The 27,406-nt window shown below is 39.0% G+C and overlaps 1 protein-coding gene across 6 annotated transcripts in view; it reads right to left on the bottom strand.

Annotated features, from left to right (window-relative positions):
* The window catches only part of LOC139111810 (lachesin), a 212,792-nt gene that overhangs the window by 22,319 nt on the left and 163,067 nt on the right, over positions 1-27,406 (bottom strand). For 5 of the 6 annotated variants that reach the window (XM_070672325.1, XM_070672326.1, XM_070672321.1 and 2 more), the window contains 4 exons: positions 18,651-18,779; positions 13,665-13,949; positions 13,121-13,183; positions 5,404-5,559 (listed from right to left, as the gene is read on the bottom strand). In XM_070672325.1, the coding sequence (XP_070528426.1) occupies positions 5,404-5,559; positions 13,121-13,183; positions 13,665-13,949; positions 18,651-18,779 (633 nt within the window). The remainder of the gene's footprint in view (positions 1-5,403; positions 5,560-13,120; positions 13,184-13,664; positions 13,950-18,650; positions 18,780-27,406) is intronic. The other variant, XM_070672327.1, reaches the window with a different exon arrangement.

The raw sequence follows: 27,406 nt of genomic DNA, 5'->3' as shown, positions 1-27,406 counted from the left end.
TTGTAATTGCACGCATATGTTGCAAAAATTAAAATTATCACTACATGTGTAATAATTAAAAATTATTTTTATAAAAATGTAGCAAAAGTTTAACAAGTGTTTCTTGATTAAAAATATACTTTTAAAGTAAATATACGTAAACGTGCGCAGAAACTCGTAAAAGGGCTATTTATGCAAAAGACCGGTATTTCAAAGTGCCTCGGAATCGGGAGAACAATGCGCGACTGCTATTAACGGCATAAACTGCTCGTCAAATGGCGTTATCGAGGGAACTACAGGCAGGAATTGGAACGAAACTGCATTCGCGAGGAATGCGAGAAAACATGCATGCGTTCGTAGCGTCCTTAATGGCGGGGCTATTTCTAAATGAATGCCGAAATTATTAGAAACAAAGCGCCGTCGTAACAGCAGAACATCCGAGAACAGACAAGGAGTATAATTAAGTTTCATTTGACTTTTCTATATCTGAATATCGTCGTTATTTATTGACGTATCGTAATAGCAGCGGGCAAGAGTTTCCGTCTCGCGAAAAACGTGAGAGAATATCAAGATGCAAGTTCCATGAAACGATTTTATTTGTCGTTTACGCGAATACATTTCCGTCGAATAATATTTTCGCGGTCGTTTCTCTAGCGTGTGCGAACTTAGTGCCTACGCCGGCAATGCACGCGCGTGCCTCGTCATTTAAGCCATTTAAACAAAAGCCATTTAAATAAAATGGTTCTAATGCAAGCCATCTGTCTTTGGAGAAGAGCTTTTATCCTCCTTTTCGTTCAGTTTCTGCGCGACCTTGTTTCGCAGGGTAAAAGCTCATGACACGCATTGCACATTTAGTCGCGTTTTATGCAGCTAGACTTGACGTTGCTAAATCGTCCAATCTGCACGATGTTATTTAGAGACTTCCTGCACGAAACTACTTAATTAAAGTCTTCCTTAAAGGATGCTTTGCGTGTACGCGGGAATCCTGAATTAAGGCACGGTCGATGCTAAGCAATCAATCTCTTTAGGACCTTTTTGCCTATGTAATAAAAAAAAGAACACGTCTTGCTCTTTTACTAATTACTAATACATTAGTTGGGTTAAATTTAAAATTTCTATTTGGCATAAGGTTAATGATAACACGCATTGAATTAGTGTCCTACAAAAAACTTACAAAGCTACAAAGTTTTTTTTATATACGTTACGTTAATATGAAGAAACAGAACAAATTAGATCGTAAACTTATTTTTTTTCTTTTCGTAATGTAATATTGAGGTAATCGTGAGCAGTATAAAATAGTATTTTAGAATAAATCTTATCGTTTTTACAATTTATAAGTTTGACGTATGGCAGTTGTACGAAATTTGAATTAGTATAGGTAAAAATCATTTGCTGCAAGTCGTAACAGCTAGGCGAATTAACAGTTGAAATTACCAAGAACTAAATACCATGAGACACACCCAGCTCGCAATTGTAGAAATTTCTCGGAATTCATTATCGTTTTAATAACATTTACAGACCTTTACATCCGACACATGTTATTAATTTTTCTGAAATGGTAATAATCTTAAATTAAATTCACGGATGATTATAATTTTACATTAGCGAATTACTACGTAACCAATTCAAGTGATATTAAATATTTCAAAAAATTATTTTCGGAATGAGTATAATATTTCCATTTGTAGATAAAAAAAAATCACGCTTATTGCCAGAACTCGCTTAATTAACGACAATTCATAAAAATATAAAATTTTAACCTGCTAGGGAAAATGTTTCTAAACAGATAAAATCTATCTGCGAGATCTTTGGATGGCCGAACGGGATAATTACAATTTTTTTTTTTACTTTTTTTGTAACGTTCGTATAGATCGTTTCTGGCTGACGCACTCATGCATGCGTATCTTCGTGTGTTAGGGCGCGCTAAGCTAAAAGCACGACTACTGGCAGGTGGCTACGCCCGGTAGTATCTAGTACCTGAGGATAATGCGGGGGAGGCATGCTTAATATTAACAGGATGCTATAGAGACCGCGCGTGTTGTTCCTACGTAATTTCCTCCTAAACGTACTAAGGGATGCCCATGCATATTTCAGAACAGCAGATACGGGAGCACGAATGCGTATCCTTGCGCGAGGGTGTTGTACACAAGGTGCCCCAAATTCTCCCGCAATTTATGTCACTTAGGCCTTCTTTCTTCCAATTTAAAGTCCTACATTGCTTTAAAAAAAAATATCTATATACGCCGCCGTATTATCTGATTCATAAAATATTAAAACAATTTAAAGAATTTATCTATGCTAAAATAAGTTGAATATATCCAAAATAATTTGATACGAATAATCCAGGCACACCCAGTATGTGCACGACGTCACTGCGTCATTAGACGACGTCGATATCACGAGTAGACGCTTTGCTAATCACCACGAACTGTCTGATATTGTCATTTATTCAGGCAGGAATCGGAATACTACATTGCGTATCTTGTGTATTTACACGTCTCCTGTCTGTAAACACAATTATTTTCGTTTATTCATGTTAACGGCTGACAGTGTGATAGTAATTAATTATAGTGATTAATTATTAAAATCCCTGAACATTACTGCACGTAAGAAGAGATTTTATCTTTGATTTAATCAAAAATTAAACCGAAGCACTTTACGTGTTAAGCTTTTTTTTTTAATTAGACAAAATACGTACTTATAGCTTTAAATTAAAAGAAAACTACAATAAAAAAAAAAAATAAAAATTTTTTATGCGTTACACAAAATTTATTATATCAAGAGGCACTATTATATAACATCGATCAATTATATTAATTCAAAATTGCTTTTATACACATGCATGTTTCACGTGACTTTACGTAACTGTCATTATAAATACGGATAAAATGTTCGATAAAATTTAATTATCACAGTAGCTTTACCCTAAACCTCGAAATACTAAAATACTGCGTTATTATGTATCTCTGAAAGCATTTTATTATAACACATATAAATTTGTATTAATTCCCTACACAAATGAAATCGGAATATTAATTAACTGAGCGCCGCGAATTAGTATTGAAAACCGTCCCGTCCCGAATTACGTGCATTAATATACGATTTGCAAGACGGGCGTCCGCGGAAATTAGTCAGCGAGGTAGGGATTTCCGCATAAAACTTCGATACGGAATAATACTCCCGCGGGGTACGCTATGGAGATATGCCGCAGTTGCAGCTGCAGCCAGTCGTAAGGAAACTGGCGCACGTGTTCCGCGGTGTTTCTGGCGTGCGGACTTATTTCACTATTTTATTAGATTAAATATTCAGGAGGGACGCTAGAGCAACAACGGCGAGCCGTAGAAAAACGCAGTGAAATACGGCGGCGAGCCTCCGGTTACTAGGGTGCGGCGTTATCGCGTAAGGAATACAGGTCATTGCTGCATCTTTAATACGTTGTACAAAAGCGGCACATGAATAAGTAGAACTTCGTCGCTTCAGCGTGAAACCACAGCAACGGTGGCGTTTTTATCGCCGGCACTTCTCTTCCGAATGCATCACGCGTATCGACGAGTACACTTCGACTATAAAATTTCTACGTACCTATGTTTGCGGGATAAGGATTTCGACGCGTTGTTTAAAATAGTAGCCGCGCTGTCGATTACCGCAGTGATTTCGATAGTATCTGAATTAGAAACTGATCTTAGAAAAATTATAATATGCGTGTCGAGAGTTCGTAGCGTTTAGCTTGTCTTGATATAGTAAAATATTGTTCTGCTAACGAGCTTTAATGAATGAAAATAAATGGGAGACACGCATGCAATGCTTCACAGAGTTGACACGCATTTCCCATATAATAACACCCTACAGATTTTGTTATGGATGGGTGCATACGTGGCCGTCGGTATCGCAATAACAAAGTAACAAATGTTTCAATGAAAATTGACGTTCGTTACTTGGCTTAATATATCTCCGCACGTGACGACATGTACCGCACCGCTGAATACCATATTGCGCGAAATAATTTTTTTTTTCCTTTTTTTTTGTTTTTTTTTGCGAAATTAACCCGACGCGATTTATTTGAAAGCGCAATTAATCTTATTGAATCTAACACAAACAATCCATCGTGATTTTGATGTAAAAAGTGCACATTTGATTCAATCTACGAGACTTTTAATTTATTTTATAAATTATGCAAGTTAAAAGAGAAACGTATTCTGATTGTTAAGGGAAGACAGTTTTATATGTACATTAAATTCTGTTTTTTTTCACAGAAATATATAAATTTTGTTAATGTTAAGAATTATTTGATAAAATAAAAGAGATAAAAGCAAATATAAAAAACGAATAATGCCGCGCTTTGTTTGCCGCTAATTAGCATAAACATGATAGCTTACATTAGTCATTAAGGGGTAAACATCTTATTAAGGGTTCCATCCTGGCATGCTATGCTTCCGTCCTAAATTTAATGGCGGTGGAACGAAATGGGTTTTCAGCCCATTTCGCTAAAGCTCGTTATCTCTCGTTAACAATCAAAACACCTATTCGTGTATTTCGGGTTTTGTCACGACTGCATCTTATCACGACATCACGAGAAGTAGATCGAGACATTATAATTATTTCACAGATCTTAAATTCTTAAAGAAAAAAAAAGAACACAAACAGTTTTGTTTGTTGAAAGCTAGATTTTTATATAAGTTGTAAAATACCTGAGGAATATTGCAAATATTTTATTTTATTTTATCTACATATATCTTAATCCTTTTTCTCTTTAAATATAAAAATTGTTTTGTTTATAAAATATTGTAATTTATGCTAAAAATTTCCTTTCAAATCCAGTTTGATAAATTTTGTTTTAAAATATTTCTCGATATATCTGAAACATCCCTATATCTCGCCAGTGTACACAAAGTGCAGTCAATACTATCGGACAGAGATATATCTCTTTTTCAACCCTACGAATATGGCGGACATGCACATATAAAGTAACTCTCTGTATATCTAAAAAAAAAAAAAAAAAATGTGCAAAGATATATATTTCCCGCTCCTTAGGTATACAGAGAAAGACAAATATACTTTCGTCGCAGTTAGAAATTTTTCTCAGTTCACGTTTACAATGTATTAATATTACAATAATCCTCGTTATTTTCGACATTGATAAATTCTGTGCCGCTGCAACGGGGTGATTTATCTCGGAATATACGTGCGGTTTATGATTTTCGCGACGGCCCGCATATCCGGGTGCATGGTGCAGAATAGCGCATGAATATCGCTTTATACGTCTTTAGCTTCGAAATGAGACTGGTGCCGCGAAAGCAGGAAAATGGGCGAGGTTCGAATGATGCTAGGACGCGAGCGGAAAGAAACGTTTGAAAAGGCAGCCGCGATAATTAGAGAAGAAACGTAAAAGCAGGGGAGGGCCTGGTGAGAGAATGCAAGCCTCACCTGTACTTTCGCCACCCTGTAGCTTCCGCTCGGGCCTCTCGACCTTCTCCTCACTCGGCTGAGGTGGTCTCTCTGTCCTTTTCGGATAGTAGGGGATGTACGACGAGGGCCACGCGGTGGTCAGCCTTTTTGCTGGCGGTGGCGTGGTCGGTCGTCCTGAAAATAGATTAGGACCTTTCTCATCTAACCCAGGCACTCTCCTGTTTGCTTCCTTTTTTTTTACACTCGCCAATAATCCAGTCTCCACTCTTTCTCTCTTTTTTTTTTTTTCTCACGCTCCATGGTCCTGCATTTGATTTTATCGCGTATCGTGAATTATTGTGCGCACTATTCTACACCATACAAGGCCGTAGCAGTAAAATTTGCGCGAATATCAACCGGACGCGGTAACACAATATAATTTGCGTATTACAGACGAATATAGATACATACATCCATACACACATATTAAATACGTCGCAGCATACAGATCAATTTCAAACTTTAAAACAGATTAAATTTATAAAAGTTATTTTTCTACATATATTTATTTATGCAACGTGTTATATTGATAAAATATAAATATATAGTTAACTGATTTGAGATAATAAATATAAAAGCTTCGAGGAGTGTATAAATTGAAATAATATAACTATTAGTCGATTTTAGGATTATGATAATATTAGATTAAAATTAAAATATATATTTTTTTTTTTACTTTATTAGTAATAAAATAATATATTTAGTAAGAAAAAAACGTCCTTTCTCTGTATTTGTAATTGCTTTACGCTCATTCGCTGTAGCAGCTGCGTTTCTAGTTATTCTCTCATTTTTAATAAGAGAAATTTAATTTAGAATAGATGCGACAGAAAACATATGTGCGCAAGTGTGTGGTGGGTGCAGGTTTGATGAATTCTACGAGCTTCTTTGAAATCGAGCCAAGTTCAACTTGTTGCATTCAATGCCGACGAACCTTTCATTGAACAAAATGCTTTTTCGTGAAAGACTGTCGCAATAAAAAAAAAGAGGGAAGGGAGAGGCGTCGTGAAAAATGCCTGCAATGTTTTCTACAAAGCGTAATAGCATCACAAATAACATAATTCTCTTAAAAGTAATAATAATTGAATTACTAATGCCAAATAATTGCGAGATAATCGTTAAGGGTTCCATAAATTTATTTCAGTTGTAATTACTTTGTTAAATAAGTTTCTCTCGGAGGCATAATCGCATAATGTTCAGCAAACGCTTCTACCCTTAAGACAATGCGTTTGCCACATCTAATTCGATTATATTGTCAACAATATAAGATTATACTTGGCGCGCTTGGCGCCTTATCTTTGTAAATATGAAAGTGCATCCCGGGAGAGTTGCAGCCTTCGCTAGTGGTAGATTGAAACTTTACTTACACGATAATTCTGTACAATGCGTATCAACCCCGGGTGTAATTCAAGTTGATATTCGCCACGGGGCCTGTATACTTCTACTGCATGGAGACCCGTTCTCTGCGACTTGGTAGCAAGATGCTTTGACGCTTATTTCGTTCCTCATAATCGTGAAGATTATTCAAACTACTATCGTTCGTAATCCCGCGCGTGTCGTTCGTTGATGCGATCTCGAAAACTATGTCGCGAAGTAATCCGCAGTGTATAAATTACATTGACGCTACTCCAGCTATTAAAAAAAAAAAAAAAAAAAAAGAAAAAAATGTGAAGTAGTGCTCGTTTTGTTTTTACGTTTTTATCTCAAGTTATTAGAAATTTGACAATTATTTTTTTTGCAGATAATAAACGGACTTTCGTATAAAAATATCATACGGCAAAATAATAATTAAGCATCTGTCTTGCGTGTAACAGTCTTCAATATTGCTAATACGAAATATTTAAACGCGTATTAAAAAAAATTAAATAGGTATATGTATATTACTAAAAATATTTTAACATCTGACTCGTTGGTTTCTTAATTAATTCTCTACACCTCTGCGTCTGCCTTTTTTAAATCGCTTTCACTAGACTGAATTCTGCATTCTACTGCTTAGCGGTTGGACTGATAATGTGACCTCCATGAACATTTCTGTCTCTTTCCACCTTTTCCGACGGCACTTTCTTCCTTTCTTCGTTAAACCCTACAGTCTTTCTGGCTTGCAAATAAGAGGACTCTTTAACCCACCCAGTCCCTAACTTGGGCACTAAAAAGTTTTCGAATAAAAGTTTAAATACGCCCCGGACAAACTTTGCCTCGCAGCTTCTTTGCGACCCCGTAACAATATGGCCGCTTTTGGGGTCACCTGCGACGAAAACTAGTAGACGCGTCTTTATATTTGCGTCTGCATACTGTCACGCAAATAACCACACTCGTTAACATTTTCTTTTCTGCCGGGGAAAATCACAACGGGGCTCATATTTCATCCGGCCTAGCCCTCCTTTTGTTGTCCTTTCGTGCGTTGCGCGCAGGCTTGTTCAGTAAGTTTCGAAATAACTCGTTGAAAATTTAAGAGTCTCTCGCGGCATCTCCTCCAAAGTGCCGCGGCGAGCGTCAAGAAGAATTTGTTTTGCGAAGGTGGAAAACAGGCGACAAGACAGAGAGAGAGGATAACCAAAGGGAGGCAGGGAAACAAATTTGCAAGTGCAGTTAAGAAAAGTAAAATAGCGAAATGGTGTTATTATTATAATAGTTTTGATCCTCGATTTATGAAAGTCGCGGTTAGACGTTTTCCTACATGCTTTCAACCAATAGTCACCTTAATGTACTTTGAAAGAATCACATTTTCTTATTTTTAAAAAAGAATCCTTTACGAAAAATATTTTATGTAAAACGTAACTACTTGGCAGTTGCTTTACAACTTTTAGACAGGTATTTTTCTTTTATTTTACCTCCTCTGAGTTTGAAGACTTATTACCAAAACAACAAAAAGTCTATAACGAAACTTTAATTAAGACTTTCACTTTGTAAGTTGGCTAAATAGAATTTGTTGAATAATTTATCGTCTATATAAGTCTGATACATTTAGAGAGTCTCTCTATCTAAAAATAAATTGTGTTATGGGAAAATTATTTTTTTTTATCATGCGTTTCGTGCCAGAATAAACGTCAATTCTCAATGTTACTGCGTGAAATCATACAAGTGTATTTCGTATTTTTATCAAGAGGCAAATGAATAACTGCAATAATATAAGCACATCGTCTGTTTTAAGATAATGAAAAATGTGCAGAAATATTTAGTTATTTTAATAAATATATTTATCTCTTTTTATATTTGCACTTTTGAGATTCGGTTTAATTATAATATTGATTTATTAATTTTAAATGTCCCGGCAACGACGGTTTTCGCGATTTCCTTTCCCCTCACCGCGCGTCGCTCGCACCTGGTAAAAGACTCTAGCGCGCCGACCAATCACAGCGCTCTCCCACGATCGCCTGATCGCGACCGCGCTAGGGACTCTCCGCGCCCCGCAGCTCATTCCATTACGTACAAGCGAGTACGCCGGCCGCGTGGAGAGAACCGGTTTTCGCGACGGATATCGGAACATCTGCGTGTGTTCGTTCACGTTTATCGTTGCGTACCTGTGTCTCGCCTCGTCCTTAGGATCCTCCGAACCGCAGTATACCGCACGGGACACCGCTGTTATCCATCCATCGACATTCGACTGGGTGAATAAAGGTGAATCACTTTGTTCTTTATTCCGCCATAATACGTCGCGTACTTGTAGTTAGGCGATAATACGCGAGCATTGTAAAGCTGCAACGTTCGCGATCGAAATACTGTAGGAACTGAAGTTCTAGATCTGCGTAGCAAACTGCTGTAGGCGCGGGGAGCGCGGAGAGTGGGGGAGACGGTCCGCGGTAGCTGCGTTAGCGTTGGAATGTGCGACGAGGTCACTCGGCACCAAAACACGCGCGCGGTACGGTAAATAATACGCGCTCTCTAAGACATTGAACGGAGCAGAATACTAACTACAATTTTTATGTTTCAAATAATACCCTGCCTCTGAGGACGGATCAACCCGACATCCCGCAGACATTCTGAGAGGAGGAGGAGGCCCAGGAAGGGTATCCTGCGCCACCGGATCAACCCCAGGGTAAGCATAAATTTTTTTTTTGGAATTAAATAGTTCAGATTTTTAATAACGTTTTTTTTTAATTATTTTATTTACTTATATTTAATATTTGCAACATAATTTGTTAATTTTCTGTTTCAGATCAGGAGTTCAATGAAAAATAAAGTGCCGCACGTCGATATTAAATTATACGAACCGCGGTCGGTTCGTCGGTCGTTTCGCGAGTGCCGATAGTTACCGGGCGTTTGTTTTACGCAACAGTAATTGATTCGGGCGCGTTCGCGAGTTTCTAGTGCGCGGAAGGATGGCTCGTCACGTCCCAACTGAGAGGAGGAGCAGGCCCGGGACGGGCATCCTGCATCGGCGGAGCAACTCTTAAGTAAGTATACATTTATTAAATAAAATCTTTATTAAAAAAAATTTTGTATCTTTTTTTTATTAATTTTATTAATTAATATATATGTCTAAATTAATTTTTTTCTTTTTTGTTACAGTCACCGGCAGAAATCATCAACTCCGCTGAAGTTGCAGATTGGTGAGTGAAATAATTTTTTTTGTAGCTTGTTATTAGGGTCTCTTGAACCAGTAACAACGCCGTCGACCGCAATTGTAATTATCGTATAAAAACATTATAATTAAATAATGTTCGCATTTATAATAACGCGCGTGAAATAGGATTTCTTAAAAAATCTGTGAGTGTAGCGCGCGCGTGGTTTCTTCTCGTAATTTTAAAAAGTACATCATACGTCTGCGCTATTAAATTAATTATGACTTTTACACATAGAAACGATATTTATATTCGTTCGTTCTATATTCCCGTATTTAATGCACTTTGCTGTGTAATAATTCAAAAGTAGCATTTTCTTCTCCTCGTTATTAGTTAGCCCTATATGTATATGTCATCACCGTAGTGCCGTATACGTAGTGCATGTAATAATTGATCATGTTTTTTTAACATGACGATCTTATCCTAGATATTGCATATCAGAATGTGCGACATAGCGTACAGTTTAATGCCAGAAATAATTCTAACCTTTTTATCGAGCTTTTAATTAATTACAGTTGACAAGATCAATAGATGTTCTCGTGTACGGCAAATGCTACGTAGGAATTATTTAACATTACATGTATTCTCGATGAATACCAATCTTTTTTGTCGTAAAAGTTCACTTAATTTGAGAACAATGAATAAGTTAATTTCGTGTCGTTTAACATTGAACCAAGGATACTTTATATCGGTGCAGACGTGTTGTTATTAATTTAGATTAAAGACAAGGTTTCGATAAAGGTTGAGGGGAAATTAATTTTTCTTTTTAACTATTTACTTAGTACGTAAAGATTAAAATAGATTACAATTCAGAATTAAATTTTCTAAGTAAATGTTTTAATAATTAAACTATCTCGGTACTTTAATTCGTTTTCTTAAACCAAATATTTGCGGATATATTTAAATTATATTTAAAAAGTAATAAGATTAAAAATTATAACGAGGTGCACTTTGGGGCTTTTTAAATGTGTCAAAAACAGCTAGAAATATATTTAAAATAATAATACTCGTTAATAAAAATAGAACTGCGATTTGAATCGCAAATGAAAATTGTGCACCTAACAGACCATTCAAATGCTTTTTAGGAAATTAGATTCTTGGTATAATTTCGCGACCTCCTCTTTTTTGAGAACGGTAATGCTATCTAGTATCTAGATCGTGTTACCACCAACAATGCAATCTCAGTCTGTGCTGTATGCATCCCACCTAGTATCTCGCAGCGACGTCAGTAATTGAATTTTAAATGCGTTTAATTAGGTCACTGGTTAAGCCACCGATGTAATATCGCAATATAAAATTAAAATCCGAGTTCTCTGATTTGAACAAGCTTGGGAGGGTAAATCTTGATTTATGTCACGCGAACGTAATGAAAATCTTAGCATAGATCAACATTATTTTTCATAACATCGAATTAGTTATGTATGCCATTTGATTTAGTGAAAAATGTGACGAATGATTATAATTGTTTTACATCCCTCGTAAAAAAAAAAGAAAGAAGTTTGATCCCTTTAATAATTTCACTCTCCCTTTTACTTCCGTCTTTTACGCGAAATTACTTTGCGCCGGATCGATTATTACCCTCATCGCTTTCTTCCGTCTCGGATGACTTTTGATATGTCGTCGCGTGCATCCTGCATTTCGAATTGCAGATCGCTCCGTAAATGGCGTAATCTTATCTGGATAGATAAGACGAACGGTAGTCCCATTGGAAACTGCTAGGCATTTAATGTCGTGTTCGTGAGTTATTGCATACCTCGACTAAGTCATTAATAACCCCGTAGTATTAAGATTGATTCGAAGACGCGAGAGAGAAAGAGAGAGAGAGAGATAGAGAGACGTCCCTTGCCGATTTCGCCAAAGTTTCTCGTAATATTTAATCAGCAGCCGAGGCGATACATTATAGTGAAGGCGTTGTCTCGTCTCGCTCGTGAAATATGTGCATCTACGGTTGCGTCGTTAATACGGTAAATTGCACTAGCCGAGGGAAAATGGGCACGTCGAAGTTACGACGGGGCTTCTACCCGCGCACAGCGAGACATCTCCATCGAAAGAACGTTTTCGATTACCATTATTTGCACGTACGATCACGCCGGTTCGCGCGCTCTTGGTTCGCAAAGAAATCGCACGTCGGACTTACGCCTCCGACGCTCGTAAATCTCGGTTACGATCTTCCAGCTTTTACGATCCTCGGGGTTGCGAGAAAATTCAGCCGTGGCGACATCAATATCGGGCTAACATTGCGCGCTTCCGGACCGCGAAAATTCGCGAGTAACAGTTATTCATTAGAACGGTCAGTTTCTCCCCTCTGGGCGCTTCGAAATAACGATAATCCACCTAGCGGCCGGCGTAGCCGGCACCGGTAAAATTGCGAAGCTTAATGGCGGTAATACCGTCGTGGCCGAGCCTTGTATGGCGTTAATAATGCAGTATATTGAGATTGGTTTCGCGAGGTTAAGGTGGGAGGGAAGGACGGAGAACAGCGAGGCAGCAGAACCACAGGGACCTGACCTAGGCATCTGCCCAAGTTATTCGCCCTGCTTTAATAATACATGAACGCGCCAATGTACGGACTCTGTCAGCTTAATATAAAAACTAACTTCGCAAATATTATATTTGATTCGAGCAATACGAGTACGTTCGGGCAATTTTTCTCCAAAAATATTCTCAGCCGACGTGGACTTTCTTATTTATTTTTACTCAGTCAAATAAATTAGTCTAGAAAATTAAAAAAAAAAAAAGTTGTTGCAAACGTTTTAAAAATTATCTCAATGCTTTCTAAATTTTATCGGCATTGAGATTTAACAATGCAAATTGTTGCTCATTCGCGAAAGATCTGCGTGATCTATTATTTAATTTAAATCGCCCCTTTCACGCTTTACTTCTCCAAGTTTAATGATTTTTTTCTTTTTTTTTTTTTTTTTTTTCAAGAGAGACGCATCTGCCGAATTGCTTTTTTTTTTTTTTTTTTTTTATTGCGATTGAATGTAGCGAAGAAGGTGAGAAAGCACTTTAAGGTTCGATTTGGGAATAAAATGTGGATAATGAGTTTGCCTTCGCGTGGGAATTGTTAGAAGATCGTCCGCCAGTAATATCGATTTTCGAATCGTCGGAATGCATATATTCAATAAGATTCTCACCTTCATTGTTGGCGCTGCTCTTGATCTCCGTCGCCTTCGGTGTCGCCGATGGCTTCGGAATAGCTGAAATAAAAATCGTTCGTCTTTAATGACGTCGTATAACTTCTTAAATATCGGCCAATAAATTTAACTCGAGCTCCGCCGCCTTATTCATATTTTAACCCTGGGTCATCTTATCTCCGAGCGGCGAGAATTGCGCGGGACCGAGGTAGGTGGGATATAACGGCGGGGGAGGGATCGAGCCGAGACGTTTCCTCTCTCTCGGCGATTTAACCGTGCCGATTTACTGCTAACATCCACTCGGCTTTAAATAAATCTTCGACTCGGGCGAAATTAAACAAAGGCTCCGAGAATTCGCGATTTATGGAAGTCGTTTCGCTTTTAAATTATTCACGTCGCGAGCCACGTCCGCGCCCGCTATAATATCCCGTATAGCAAACACGCCGCTGCGGTAGATGCATAATGATAGCGGTCAGAATAAAAAAAAAAAAAAAAGAATTGTTTGTCCGGACACGAACGGGCTAGAAAATGCACGTCAGCTTACGGTATAATCTGATGGATCCCTCCGTCTCGCCCAGCGAGTTTTTGCTAATGCACCGGTAGCTACCGAAGTCACTCGCTGTCAAGTTTCTGATGGTGAGTCTCATGTGCGCGCGGTAGCTGTTCTCCATGATATTCGTCGTGTACTTCTCGTTGGAGAGAATCATCTCATCTCCCAGAAACCAGTAGCTCATGGCACGGGGATAAGCTTCCGTGTGACAGTCGATTGTTACGTTGGTGCCAGTTGGCGCACCGACGAGCTGATTCGGCACGAAGATCATTGGAGAAACTGAAACGTTAAACAGAAATTTAATAATCCCCGTTTTATCTTATCGTTTATCATTTTAACGCTTACATAATTTTAAGCTGACGTTTTATATTACATTCCACTTGAACGTATTAAAATAAATATAAAAAAAAATCGTTTGTCGTTAAAATAGGATTTTAATTAATTTTGACGATGGAAAAAAAAAATATCAACTATTACGTACGAAAAAGAAGTAATAAACATGCAAAAAAACTTGCAGTTTCCTAATAAAATGCGTATATACATTTGCGCGATTTTTCTAATTATTCGCAATGTGCAATCGCGACGAGATAAAATTAAAAGACTGCGTTGCGACGTAACATTGAGTTTTCTTGGCTTAATGCAGACACGACGGATCAAGTTTGTACTTTCCGGGATGGCGTTCCGCAAAATGCGCCACGAGAAACGAGTTGGGAACAAAGTCTATTATGGTTACAAGTCTAACGCCCGACGTTAAGGTTACGCAATGAAGAGCTAAGGCCGCGCAAGACGACGTCGCTTCGCGATGTCGCAACGATTTCCGTCTTTACACCCTTCCTGTTCCGCGCCGCGCGCGAGCCCGCCCCATTCCGGACGAACAATTTTCTAACTCGGCAACTAAACCAGAAACGGCTCCTTCTTCGTTTCGAATTAATCCGACGTCGGATGCGCGCTCTCGTATACGTCGTGACGTTGGTGGCAGGCGCCCGCTTTGGTAACGGGTTAAATTAAAGTTGCAAACTCCGTCAGCGGGCTGTATGATACAATAAGGGAATAATAATGCGCTCATAGACGGGTACCGGTGTAAAACGACACCGGATGCCGGGAGCTCGTTATATCTTCTAACGAGGAAAATCATATCCAATGTGCTACGGTTAAGTCGATGATATCGCACGGAAATTTTTTTTTCTTTTTTTTAAATACCTTCTTTCGCGGTACGATCAGTCGACGGAGACTTTTGTCGAAAGAGAAAAGGAACTGCCGTCGGTCGAAGTACGTTCGATACTGTCTACTTTATACTCGACGTATGAATAAATTTTAATAGATAATCTCTAATGAAGCCGGAGCCTTAATTAAACCTTTCTAGCTTGCCGCACTTTCTATTTGTGGACAACGCGGGTTAGAGATATATATGTATAGAAGCGCCCTGTGCAGTTAAGTCTGAACGCGCGGCTGATATAGACGTAATCGATGGTAGGAAATAGGGAGAAGTGCGCATTAATTAAAGTCAACGATGGCAATTTGTGGATTTGTGGTAAGCCAGGATGCAACGCCGCGGACTAGGCTGATATACAGGCGCGGTCAGGTGATCATGACTCTACGAATGTGCATCGTTCATTACGCACACCGTTCCTCGTCACTCTGAGATAAGCATTTTTTGTTGTTATCAATTAGAGGGAGGGAAAAAAAAAAAAATCTATACCATTCCCACAATTCGTTACGGTTATCATTTTTGTAATTGCAATGTTACGAATTTTTTCTCAAACCTCTAACTTTATTCACGAAAGCAAAATTGTGCAACTCACACCACCGTGGCCATTTATTATTTCCCGTGCTTTTCGAACGCGTGCAACTTTAATAATCGATAAATACCGCGCCGGCAATTACACGGGCTCTTATCGTGAAATCTCATAACTCATTTTATCGTGACTCGGCCGCATTATATTCGTAATTACACGGCGAATTGAAAAAGAAAGGATATCATATTCTAATTGCGGCAGCGGGAGATGGGTCCCGGGTCGCTTATCATGCTCTCGCGCACCAGTCGGGAACAACCGCGTGAATTGTCGCGTGTTACCGGGCCAACGATGTGGCCAGAGCGAAAAGGTAGGGAGTAAAAAGTCAACTCGCTAAATCGTGCATGTCTCATCAACATGCTTGATGAAGTAGGTTACTACTTGCAGAGACGGCACGTGGAAAGCGCCTCGTATACATGCCAACCGAATTATGTCTCCGTATTCGCGCATTTTCCTCCTACCGCAACTCGCTACGCTTTATGCAGCGGCACAATTTCGCCCGCGTTTCCCCACGATGGACATGCTAAAAACGTGATATACGGCTCACACATACTGCACACAGTTTGCCCGATTGTTCAGCGTGAGTTCCGAAAAATCGTCGCGTCAACAGCATTCTTTGTCGGTCCGGAACGGGTCGGGTTCATCTTTAACGATATTCTTCAATGAAAAGAAAAAAATCTTTCCGATAGCTCGGCTCAAATAAACGATCGCAAATAGAGGGGGAAAATCCGCGAGATGAGCCCGCGGGATATAATTTTATTGTCTCACGCAAATTTCATTTCTGCGCAGATTGTATAATCGGACTAATGAACTGCAGTATAATAATTCGCATTATACATGTTGAAGCACGAATATACTCGGCGAATAAATTTAGTTTGTTATCTCGCGCTCATTACGTCGCTATTTATTTCATTTTGTAATGTGCCAACATAGAAAACTGAATAAGTAATATACTATCCGATGGGTTGAAATTTATACGTTTCCGTTGAGACAACACGACGCGTTACCGTAAATAGCTATTCGAATTTCGATCACGGACTAAAACCGTTGACGTCTTACACCGATCGAACATTCCTCCCTTTTCTTCTTCTTTTTCCAACACGTAGTGCCGGCTCACCAAAGTCCATATATTCTTGTCACATTATAAAAGGTTTAAATACAAAAATTAGATACGCAAGTCGTTGGCGTCCGTAATAATCTTTTAATATTTAATTAAAATTGTAATTTTGTAAAAAGGAGAATAAGATCATGAATTATTTAATGCCGTTAAACGAATAAGTAAAGCAGAAAAGAAGTTAAAAAAAAAAAATAAAAAAAAAAGAAAATGTAAAAGAGAAGTTCTGCATGAGAATAAGTAATGAGCATACAACATTCACTGTTTTACAACCTGAAGTAAAATCATAATTACATTCTGATTTCAGAAAATATTGTATTATATGTATAAAGCGCTCTGTAATTAGTGCAAAATAAATGATAAAAATGTATTATATTTACGAATTTACGAATATACGTATAATTTATAAGGGCATAAAATATGAATTAATAAGAAAAAAAAAAAACAAGTTTAAGCCTAAATGACAGTATCGATACAACTAAAGCGACGTAAAAATACATTAACTAGCATGTACGGTGTGTGGCAGTTAAAAAATTACTACGCCATCGTAGATCGTTATCATTACTGCAGGTATACATATGTATAATGCTGACTAAGGTGGCAACGGGGGAAGGGAGAAAAGCAACGTTAATGGCACCATCGATCTACACAAAGAGAAAAACGAAAGAATTATGCCGCTAATCAGATCGCGCTGGAGAATTTCCCACGACTTATTCGCGTCATTATGTACGTTTCAATTTTTTATAAAGCCTCGCGCACTTTGTAAATCCCCACACGCGTCGCGTATTGCACATCGGGGAGAGAGAGAGACGCATGCGATTCGGAGGATATAAAGACGATCTCTGAAGCGTTTGCCGCGACCCGAAGCGCCGCTGCACCCGCGCGCGGAAAACCGATGTTTTATCCGACTCGTCTAAATAAAATATGTCCCCCGCCTCCTAAATATTCAAGAGATACCCGCCCGGCCTTCTGTGCCGGTACGTAACGTTCCTTCTTCTTTACAACAACGATTGCAGGGGCCGGTCTGCGCGCACGCACACCAACGTTTGCAGCAGCACGCGGGTGCAGGCATACGAAGTGACACGAACGAATGAAACGCATAAAAGGGAAAAATGACCAGAGCCGACGGGGGCGGCTTGCGCGCGGCTTCCAGTATTTCCCTCGGGCTTTCCCGACGGCGTTTTTCCACTCTTCCCCTTTCGCCCGCCGACGCCCCGCGGATCTATCCTTCCGCGCCTCTTGTTGTCTGGTGCACGTATTTGGTGCGGAGCACGTGCAGCCGCTGCACGGCAGCCAACGTGTGCACGGCGCACGTGCGCTCGTGTTGTGCAATTCGTGAAATGAAATTTAAACAATACACGACCCGTACCCCCCCCTTTCCCCTTCGCCGTCGGATCGAAAATCGCATATAAAAACGCGTTTAAAATTTATTCGATAAGTCGTTGCTGGATGCGGTCCAGCCCCGCTGCCTTTGACAGAGAAACCCTCATTCTCGTCGCCGTCACCCCTCGTGAAAGTTCGCGCCGCTCGCCCTCCGGTATTTACGATATTTTACACGTGAACAAGCTAGAAAATTAGGATACTTCATGAACATTTGGAATTTACAATCGCAGTAGTTTGCCGCATCCAATTAACATAATTTATTACAGTAATTAAGTTCCTACAACACTCGCAATATACCCCGCTCCACGTTTTACGAGACTGCCATCTCGTACCTTTTTAATTTCGCATTATTGCGCACGGATCTTACCGTAAATCGTGTTATTATTTATACGTCAGCATTACAGGCATTGTGTGAATTGCGCCATGAAATTTTAGCTTTAATTATCAAATATTATTGCAAAGACTTCATACATTTTGACTAAATTCTTGAATTAAATATCCACGCCGTTAACCGTTTATTGCGAACATCTAGCACGTAACGTCGTTAAAATTATAATTATCGCGTCACATTGTGACTCCTCGATTGCCGACTTCATGTCGTTCGTTATGAATATGTACGCGCATACATATCGCATATTTGTTACGTGTAAACGCGATAATAATGCGGGGCATGCTAGGCAACAAACTCACATTCGACATCCACGGTGATCCTCTTGCTGACCGTAGGCGGCACACCATTGGTCGCGATGCAGAGATAAGCGCCCATTTCGCTGCGTGTGATCCTCGTCAAGTTTAATTGCTCGCCATCATACATGGCCACTGAAACCAGAAGCGAGAATTGATTCAGCTTGGTCGAGGGCGCAAATATAGTTCACGGAAACGGGCAGGTTATATACCTCTTCGCGTAAGCAACATTTCAGCCTTGTTATGTCGTGAACGGAAAACGCGGAGGAGACGGTTATGCAAATAGTTCGGTTTCAAATTTAACAGCCCACAGCTTTACGCGGTGCACGGACAGCTTTTAATATTTAAAGTTCAAACTTGGCACGCAGGGATTAAATAACTCGCAACGAATATTTAGACTATTAATGTTTAAATGAACGATATGTGCATTAGTGTTTTTTTTTTTTTTTTTTTTTTTTTTATTGGCCAGGATTTATGCTTTGAATTATATTTATATTAGTCCATTGTGAAAGTTTTGAAATTTGTATTTCGCAAGAAAGATCGTAGCGAGATTACAAGAGAGTCACGAAATAAGAAATTAAAGATTAAGTTAATGCTAGGGATCTCACTCATTTTCGTCAAACTTATTCGATTGCGTTAGGATTTTTCTTGGAGTAAATTCTTTTTCCCCGTTAGTTTCGTGCAAAACTGCTATACGACTGTCGCAAACAGCTTACGGCACAGGAATTAGGATCCAACTCGCGTGATCAGGATTTTCGATGTCATTATCGGTGAAGATGTATGTATTGGCTTCGTGTCTATGTTACATCAAACGACAATTTACGAGGAAACTTCCTCCGGCTCTTTATTACGGGAGAGACAACTGGTGGAAGTTAATAAAGGACAGGGAAAAGAAAAAGCAAAGCGATCGGCACTCCGTGACAAGAAATTGGCGGTATGAAGCTACTGTTATTACCGTTATAAGACAGAAAATGAATCGTTTGCATCTCGAGAAACGGTAATAAAAGCAATTTGATTCGATATTACCTTGCTGGAGCAATGGAGTAATTCCACAAATAAAAAAAAAAAAAATTTATGAAACTAAACTTTTAATATACGGCACGGTTTTATTATAATAATAAAAAAAAAATTTCTCCGAGCAAAAATTAGAATAATGATAAATATGTTTTATTTAACGTGACAATTTTTTAAATCGATGTACGCGATTGTATAAATCCGGGAGATTAGTAATGATATTCTATCAACGCACGTGCTAATAGGTAAACTCTGAAATGATTGATGAATTGAAATTAAATTTATACTTGGAATCTTTAACCATATTACGTAATAAAATACATAGTCCGGGCGGATGGTATCTAAGGGGAATTACTTTTGGTAATAAATTACTGACCGATAATGCAATTGATGGGAACGAATTCGATGGACTAAGAAAGAAGTTTCTTTCCGACAGGAATCCGATAGAAAGAGGAAAGGTTTCTTCTCGTTGTTCGGACATGATATTTACTTCTTTGCGTATAACGCCGATACTACCTCGAGATCAATTTCAAACTCAATACGATTTTTCTCTTTTCGATAATTAGCAACGATTAACAGACAAGTAAATTTTACTTTTATGATCTACGGCATTTCGAATTATATTAATAGAGGCACAGTTATGCTAATGTACGCATAATATCTTTCTATGAATGAGCGCATCTCTGTAACAACAATTACCGAAATAATGCGATAAGAATGGATGCAGAGTTGAATCGACGATAGCGATATACTTTTCTCGGGGGGAGGGAGGAGGGTGGCGGGGATTCCATAAATCTTTAGTTCGGTTTACTTCGGCTTTGCTTGTCTCCTAGTCGCGATTAACCAAGCCCCGACCATTAGAGCGGCCGGCGATGTTTCTTTCACGAGACACATGCCCTGCCAGCTCTACCTCGCCACGTGCTGTATTCACCCGTAGATCGGACGCGGGGTGCAATGCCGTCGATTGGCAGGGCAAGGCACAGCCGATCGATTGACGCAAATAATTGAGAGAACGTTCGAAAACCAAGCTTTGGAACAAGGACGCGGGGATGAGGCAGGGAGGATCTCGCGGATACCAAGTGACGTGATAACGCCCGTCCGATAAACCACCGTTGTTGCATCGTGAGGCAAACGATTGCTGCCGAGTGGCCGGATATCCGTGTGCGCGTAAAAGCGGAAAAAAATATTGACAGAGGTTGTAAAAACATATATTTCTTCGACGAGAGAACGAGCGCGAGCTTGATTTCCTCGCGGCGACCGTAACCGAATCCCCATTGTCGCTTCGCTTTCGTTTAATCGCTTCAATTAATACGGTGTTTGAACGCCGCCGCCGAGGTGCCCGCCAGGATTTGACGTTTAATCGGATACGGAGAGGTAAAATCGCAGGTGGAAATAATAATATTCGTACGATTTAATTCGGGAAAAATTCATAAATTTTGGATTCTGTTTCTCCGCGCGTAGCGCCCAATTCCAATTCACCGAGGAATTTCTCATGAGATAATTTTTTTTTTTTTTGTACTCTGGATTTCAATCAATGCAATTTAATCAATGAATTTAATATCGATGTATCGAAAATAATTTTGCTTTTACACTTACGCACCAACGCGTTTTAATAATTGGATACGTTCATTGTCGAAGATTACTTGCGAATTATTCTGCAAATTCGAGAAAAACAATTCAATGCTAAAAAATTTTAAAGTAATATAAACTATATCATAATATACATATACATACACTGCAAAAAAAAAGAAAAAAAAAACGTAAAATGTTGAAGCATACATTTGTTACAGTTCCAATAAGTTGAAAATAAATGTCAGGAAGAACAGTAATAAAAAGAAAATAGAAAATGATGAAACTTTCAATGTCTAATGATAATTTTGAATTTACAAAGAAGATTTTAAATTCTGATGATTTTGCAGTCTGTGAAATGCAGAGTCTAAAATAAAACATCGACCGATTGATGCGCCTCAAGCAAGCCTCTTTTAGATCCCTCGGATGCAATATGTCGGATAAAATATTTGCAATGAGTTTTTGATCGTGGTGGCACCGGTCCTTTCGATACAAGTTCATTTCGCCATCAACTCATCCGATATTAATGTATTCCGCCGTTCTTCGACGAGTCCGGGAATATTTAGATAGCGGGTAGCTCAAAGCGCCCGGATGCAAATCGATACATCGGATTGAGCAAACACTGATAGTTATTTTTAAGGACGATTCGCAATGAAACTTTCACTCGGCCGTATAAAAGCTCGCCTACAGAAGCAGAACAGCGTCGCATGCGAGATATATATATGTATATAAATATATGGACTTGCCGATTTTAATTATTGGACGTATCTGAAAAACATTTTTTTTTTTTTTTACGGCACGCAACGAAAACTAAAATTTGTCGAAATTGTCGGGCTTTGTAAAATAATATGCGCCAATATGTACGACAAAGCTATCAAAGGAATTAATAATACACGATGAAGGTGAAACGCACGGGGAAAAAAAATTTTAAATATCCGGGATGCTCGGTTGATTAAAATACAGTGTGTAAAAATATAAGATAATTCATAACATTGCTGATTATAAAAATATTACGTTGCCGATGGATTTATTTGAATGTAAAACAGGTAACTGATAAGAAAAGAAATCACTGAAAAGCGTAAAAGTAAGACAAACATTTCTGGCGTCGCACGATACGTGCTTTTTGTCCTGCACTTCTCCGCGCATATTTTAGAACCTTCCGCGATAGAATATCAGAACGTTAAGGACATAAATATTCATGCGCTAGATTAGTTCTCTAATTATTGCACCTTCTGTAAATTTCAACGTACACATATTCAGGTATAAGTATACTTTTAAAAAATATTACGGAGCTTGCGAGCTCCATTTATCTACGTTTGCATATTCTACCGGTAATCGGCTCGTAACGTCAATCTTAACATCTCCATTCATCGCGGTTTATCTACGTTCACATCTTTCCATTCCGCAGTTTGCCCCTTGACACTCGACCATCGACCGCGCCAATTAACGTTTCTCTGGGAAAGTGCGGCCGGGATACTGGAAGCGGTCACGCGGGAAACGAGAACGACACGTATTAATAAAATGGTGGAACTAATCCGCGAAATTTTACCGCGTCGCTATCCCTCGCGTTGATGCGAGGCTCGCAAAGGGTATTAAATAATATTACGAACTATACCGGAGCCGTGGATACGTATGCACATGCATGCATATGTACCTATCTACCCTACCGAAAACTTGGAGGATAGTGCGGGCGCGCGAGCGCGGTCCCGGTGCTCCGTCATGAATTTGTATGAAGCTTTAGAGGGGCTCAGATGCCCCGGAGCGCGGCTTTGCAGATGTTTGAACAGAAATTCCGGCCTTTTACGATCCTATGCGGCGCGGGCGGGTGCGAGCGGGACGACAGTCGTGAAACGGGTATGGGAAAAGGTGAGAAGACCGGGACTATACGAGGGATGGAAGGTGCAGATAGGGATATGAAAGGCTCTCAAGTGACCAGTCCAGACGTAGGCGATGAAACTGTGTATAACAAAATAGTTTGATGGCAAAATTACGCCTGGGTATCAGGATTATGAAACACGTAGGCTTGCGCTCTTCAACGCGCATTTGCATTGACACGCGAAGATTAAGGGTCACTGACCTTAAGTGGAAATACATTAGCGATTAAAGCGCACGGGTGCATAAATATTCGTTTTTTTTTTTTTTTTTTAATTGCTTAAATGGTGAAAAATTTTATGTACCAATACTAGAGATGAGCAGATTACACCTGATTTAATTAAACTGCACAACACTGATTGTGATTTTACTTGTAATTACTCGGTTCAGGATACGGAACACGTTGGTAATTTGAAGTCGATGTAATTTCTACGCGTATCCTCACTATTTAATTTTATTAATTAGTTTTGTAGAAGCTCAAATTACACGATCGATTCCCTTTATTTACTTTTATAGAAACAAAAAAGAATTTATCAGATTCTCTTTTAATAATAAAAATCTAGACAGAAATTAAACAGAAATAAAAAAAGATTTTTCTAGCGCAAATGCAAAAGCAAATAGATATTTCTTTTATGATGTCCGAAACATCGAGTAACTAATTACAGACAAAGGCACTTAATTACAACATGACGCGAAAGTAATTGGCGCTAACTAATAGTCCCTTTGACGTCATCCGGTATTGTATTGTAGAATAATTTCGAGCAATTAACGTTACAAAATATCGCAAATAGTTCTTCTTAAGCCTAACTACGTGAATTCATAAGGTGCGATAATTTTGCATATAATTATGCGAAATAGTATGCATAGACGTTCGTCAGCGGTCAGTAATGCATCATACTAACGGAAACCGTGGAAAATGTTTGCTTATCACGAATGTTTGCAATCCATCACCGAAATGCAAACGGTAAAGGACGATGTGGTTTTACTCGACACTGCAAATTGACGCGTGCTAGAGCACGATGCTTTACGACAGCATGCTTTCAGGATGATTTAAAATCTTCCTTATCATCACTCTTCACTTTGAAAATGCCACGAGTAAAATATGCGGAGACAAAAAACGCGACGATGATGGACCATTTATAATATGAAAATATGCCGATAAAACTTATTTATTCCATATTTTTGACAGTAAAATCAAAAACAGTAAATATATTGTATACATATTTTTATTGCAAGCCTAAATGCAGCGATGAGCCCATATCGTATACGCAAATATCTAAAATGTGTGTTTACCGACGATGAAATTTCAATATTTATTCGAAAGGCAGTCTTATCGCACGTATAACATACATATGTAATACACGTACATCAAATATCCACTTGGATATCTCTATATATGTTCAAAATAATTAATAATTTACAGACAAATGCTGAAAAATAAATTAAATATTAACGTCATCAAAAAAAAAAAAGAAAAAAAAAAATAATTTTAATTATTAAATAAATCTTTTAGAAGAAATTTAATAGAAAAGAGCACATTTTTTTAGACCGATCACTAAAATAGGTATTGATATTTCAATTCGGTACTCGGTAGCGCGCTAAACCGACGTAACACATTTCGACGATTACAAGGATCGATCTGGCTGCAAGACGATGTATCGGCTGGTGCAACAGCCGGCCGTTGGCATCAGGATGTAGCCGAGGAGTAGTCGGATAGTACGATTAGCCCGGGCACGGTTATAAACCGTTCCAAGTGGCAACCGAGCGATTAATTTTCCGGCTTGCCCGGCAATTGACTCTCCTTGCACGACTCAAACGCAGTCTGGGACAACGGTGCTACACGTGCTACTAACTGTTTTATAACTGGATCACGCAATTGCTCGTAATAGCAATGACTCTGTTACCGAGGTGCAGCTACGAATATGTGCTGCCATTATTGAAACTGACATTGTTCTAACGTTAATTGGCTAAGCTACTAGACCGTATCTAGAAATTCACCGATCCATAGCTCGCTCACGTCAATTTTTAAAGATGGCATTATAAAAAAAAAAAAAAAAAAAATTTAATAACGTAATATCATCTCGACACGTCTATTAGTACTTAACTTTCATTAATTTTATTAATTTATTTAGTGTATTAATTGTTAAACGAACAACACGCTGAACCATTATTTTTTACAGTTGCAAAAATAATTATGCGAGAATATATTATAGCTCTTAAAAAAGGTAATGCAGTGAGGAGATAAAATAAGCTATGAATAAGCAAAGAGTGAGCGCGCGCTTGTCCTTTCGTTTTCCGGTGAACTCGGGGGGGAGACTCAATAAATCAGCGAATTATAGACAAACTGGTTGAAAGCACTCCACTAGTAATATTCCCTTTCTAGGGAGTGCTATTTCCGCGCGCGGCTCCATTCAATGATCAAACCGCGGGGCACGCTGGAAATTCCTAAAGGACCCAATTTCACCGTAAAACTCGATGAATTAAAACTGGGGCCACGTAGGGCCGGTAGTACCTCCTGGGGGAATGTCGTCGTTCGAATGTCAACGTGTCCCAGATGGCGTCGACATTAACCCATGAGATACGCGCGCGAAAGCCAACCACCGTGTTACGGTCAGGAAGCCGCCTGCGGTTTTGGCCTTCAGATCGAAATGTCTCACCGGGAGAGACTTGACTGCGCTCGCAGAATGCGTCTAACAGCCGGCAATTCAATCGCAACGTCACAATCGAGCAGTCTTTATCCCGATTTTAAGATTCATTAAAGGTTCATTAACGATCAATCCGATAAAGCTTTTCGAACGCAGCTTTATTCCGTTTTTGTTTCGGTTTCAGGTACGGTTAAAATATCGTAAAGTCAAAAATGCACGTTATAACGTTAACTTGATATTGTCATTTTATTTTACATTAATTTAATTATTAAATTATGACGTACGTTTAACTTATAGCTGTACGTAAATAATTTTTTTTTTTTTTTTGAATATTTATAATGTGCTCTCCAAATACCGAAATTTAATTAAAATGCACCTGCTCTCTCTTTCTTTAATTATTAATTATATAATTATGTTGCTTCAGTAAAATTAATTGCGTCAGTTGCACTTTTAAAGTTTAATCATTTTTGTCATGCTCATTAACTCGTCAACATTTTATTGATATATTTTTAATTAGCGCAATGACGTCATAAATTACAATATTTCTCGCGAATCTTCTTCTCGGATTTGCAATTGCGGATTAATTGTTATCGTTGTACGAACATTAGGAATTTTTTTCTCTTAATATAAAAATACAATTTAATTGTTACGGGAATTTATCGTTGCGCTCGAAACGGATAAACATTTTCGAACAGAATCGTCCATCTGGCACATTTCCGGGTTGGACGATCGCGATTGTCGGAATTCGGAGCTCAGCCGAACCTTCACGGTTCTGCCTATCAGTTCAGCAGTACCAGCGCACATCGTGAATAACGCAGGAAGCTATGCTTCCGAGTGGAAGCCGTCGAGTAGGAACTGTTAGACCGCTATTTCACGAAATTAATTGAATTACGCCAACGGAGCGTGCAAAGCCGGGATAGAACGCCTGCTCTTCTTCGTGCATCCCGAGTGCCTTGTAAACAGGAAGTACGTAGAATTGCATTCCGCGCGACAAAAAGCACGATCGCGGGGTGGGGTCAGGCGTATTACCTCAACTTCCTTGGATATCGCGGGCGCGCACACGCGAGAGGAAAGCTCTCGCCCCCGATACTGTCGATAGGGACCCGCAACTCATGCACGCGATCCCGAAGAGCGATCTAACGAGAGCGAGCATGCAAAAAGTTTGGATTAGTCGAAGAAGCGCGATTACGGTAGAAGTTCCCCGGTCATTTACATAGTACGTTGCATCCGAAATGGCTTAATCCACGTGCTCGTAAGCCGGGCTGATTCTGTTTGCTTAGGTTTCGAGGTAACGGCGATTGAATGACCGCATGCGCCTAGCCACCTAAAGAAAGTGAATAAAGAAGCGCAATCTTGCTAACAGGATACTTTAGTCGACTCCGCTCTCCATCTTCGCGTTCGCGGTTTTCTCTTCACCGAGGCAATTTCCGCTAATTGAAACGTCCCACTCATATCCCCCGACTTTCAGTTACAAGTTGAAAAAAAAAAAAAAGTTTGAAAAGCGTGTGATATAAATGAAGTTACGTGTCGCACTCATAATTCTCTTTTGATTAATATTTACACACTTTCGATAAAAGTTAGTAGAGTGGCAAGTTAGTTCTTGGCCCACGTGTGCACGCGAGCATTTTGTATATAAGATATCTCGTTAAGGTCTTTTTTAAA

Source organism: Cardiocondyla obscurior, linkage group LG25, assembly GCF_019399895.1.
Source record: "Cardiocondyla obscurior isolate alpha-2009 linkage group LG25, Cobs3.1, whole genome shotgun sequence".
Classification (NCBI taxonomy): domain Eukaryota; kingdom Metazoa; phylum Arthropoda; class Insecta; order Hymenoptera; family Formicidae; genus Cardiocondyla; species Cardiocondyla obscurior.
This window is presented reverse-complemented; position numbering and strand designations above follow the sequence as displayed.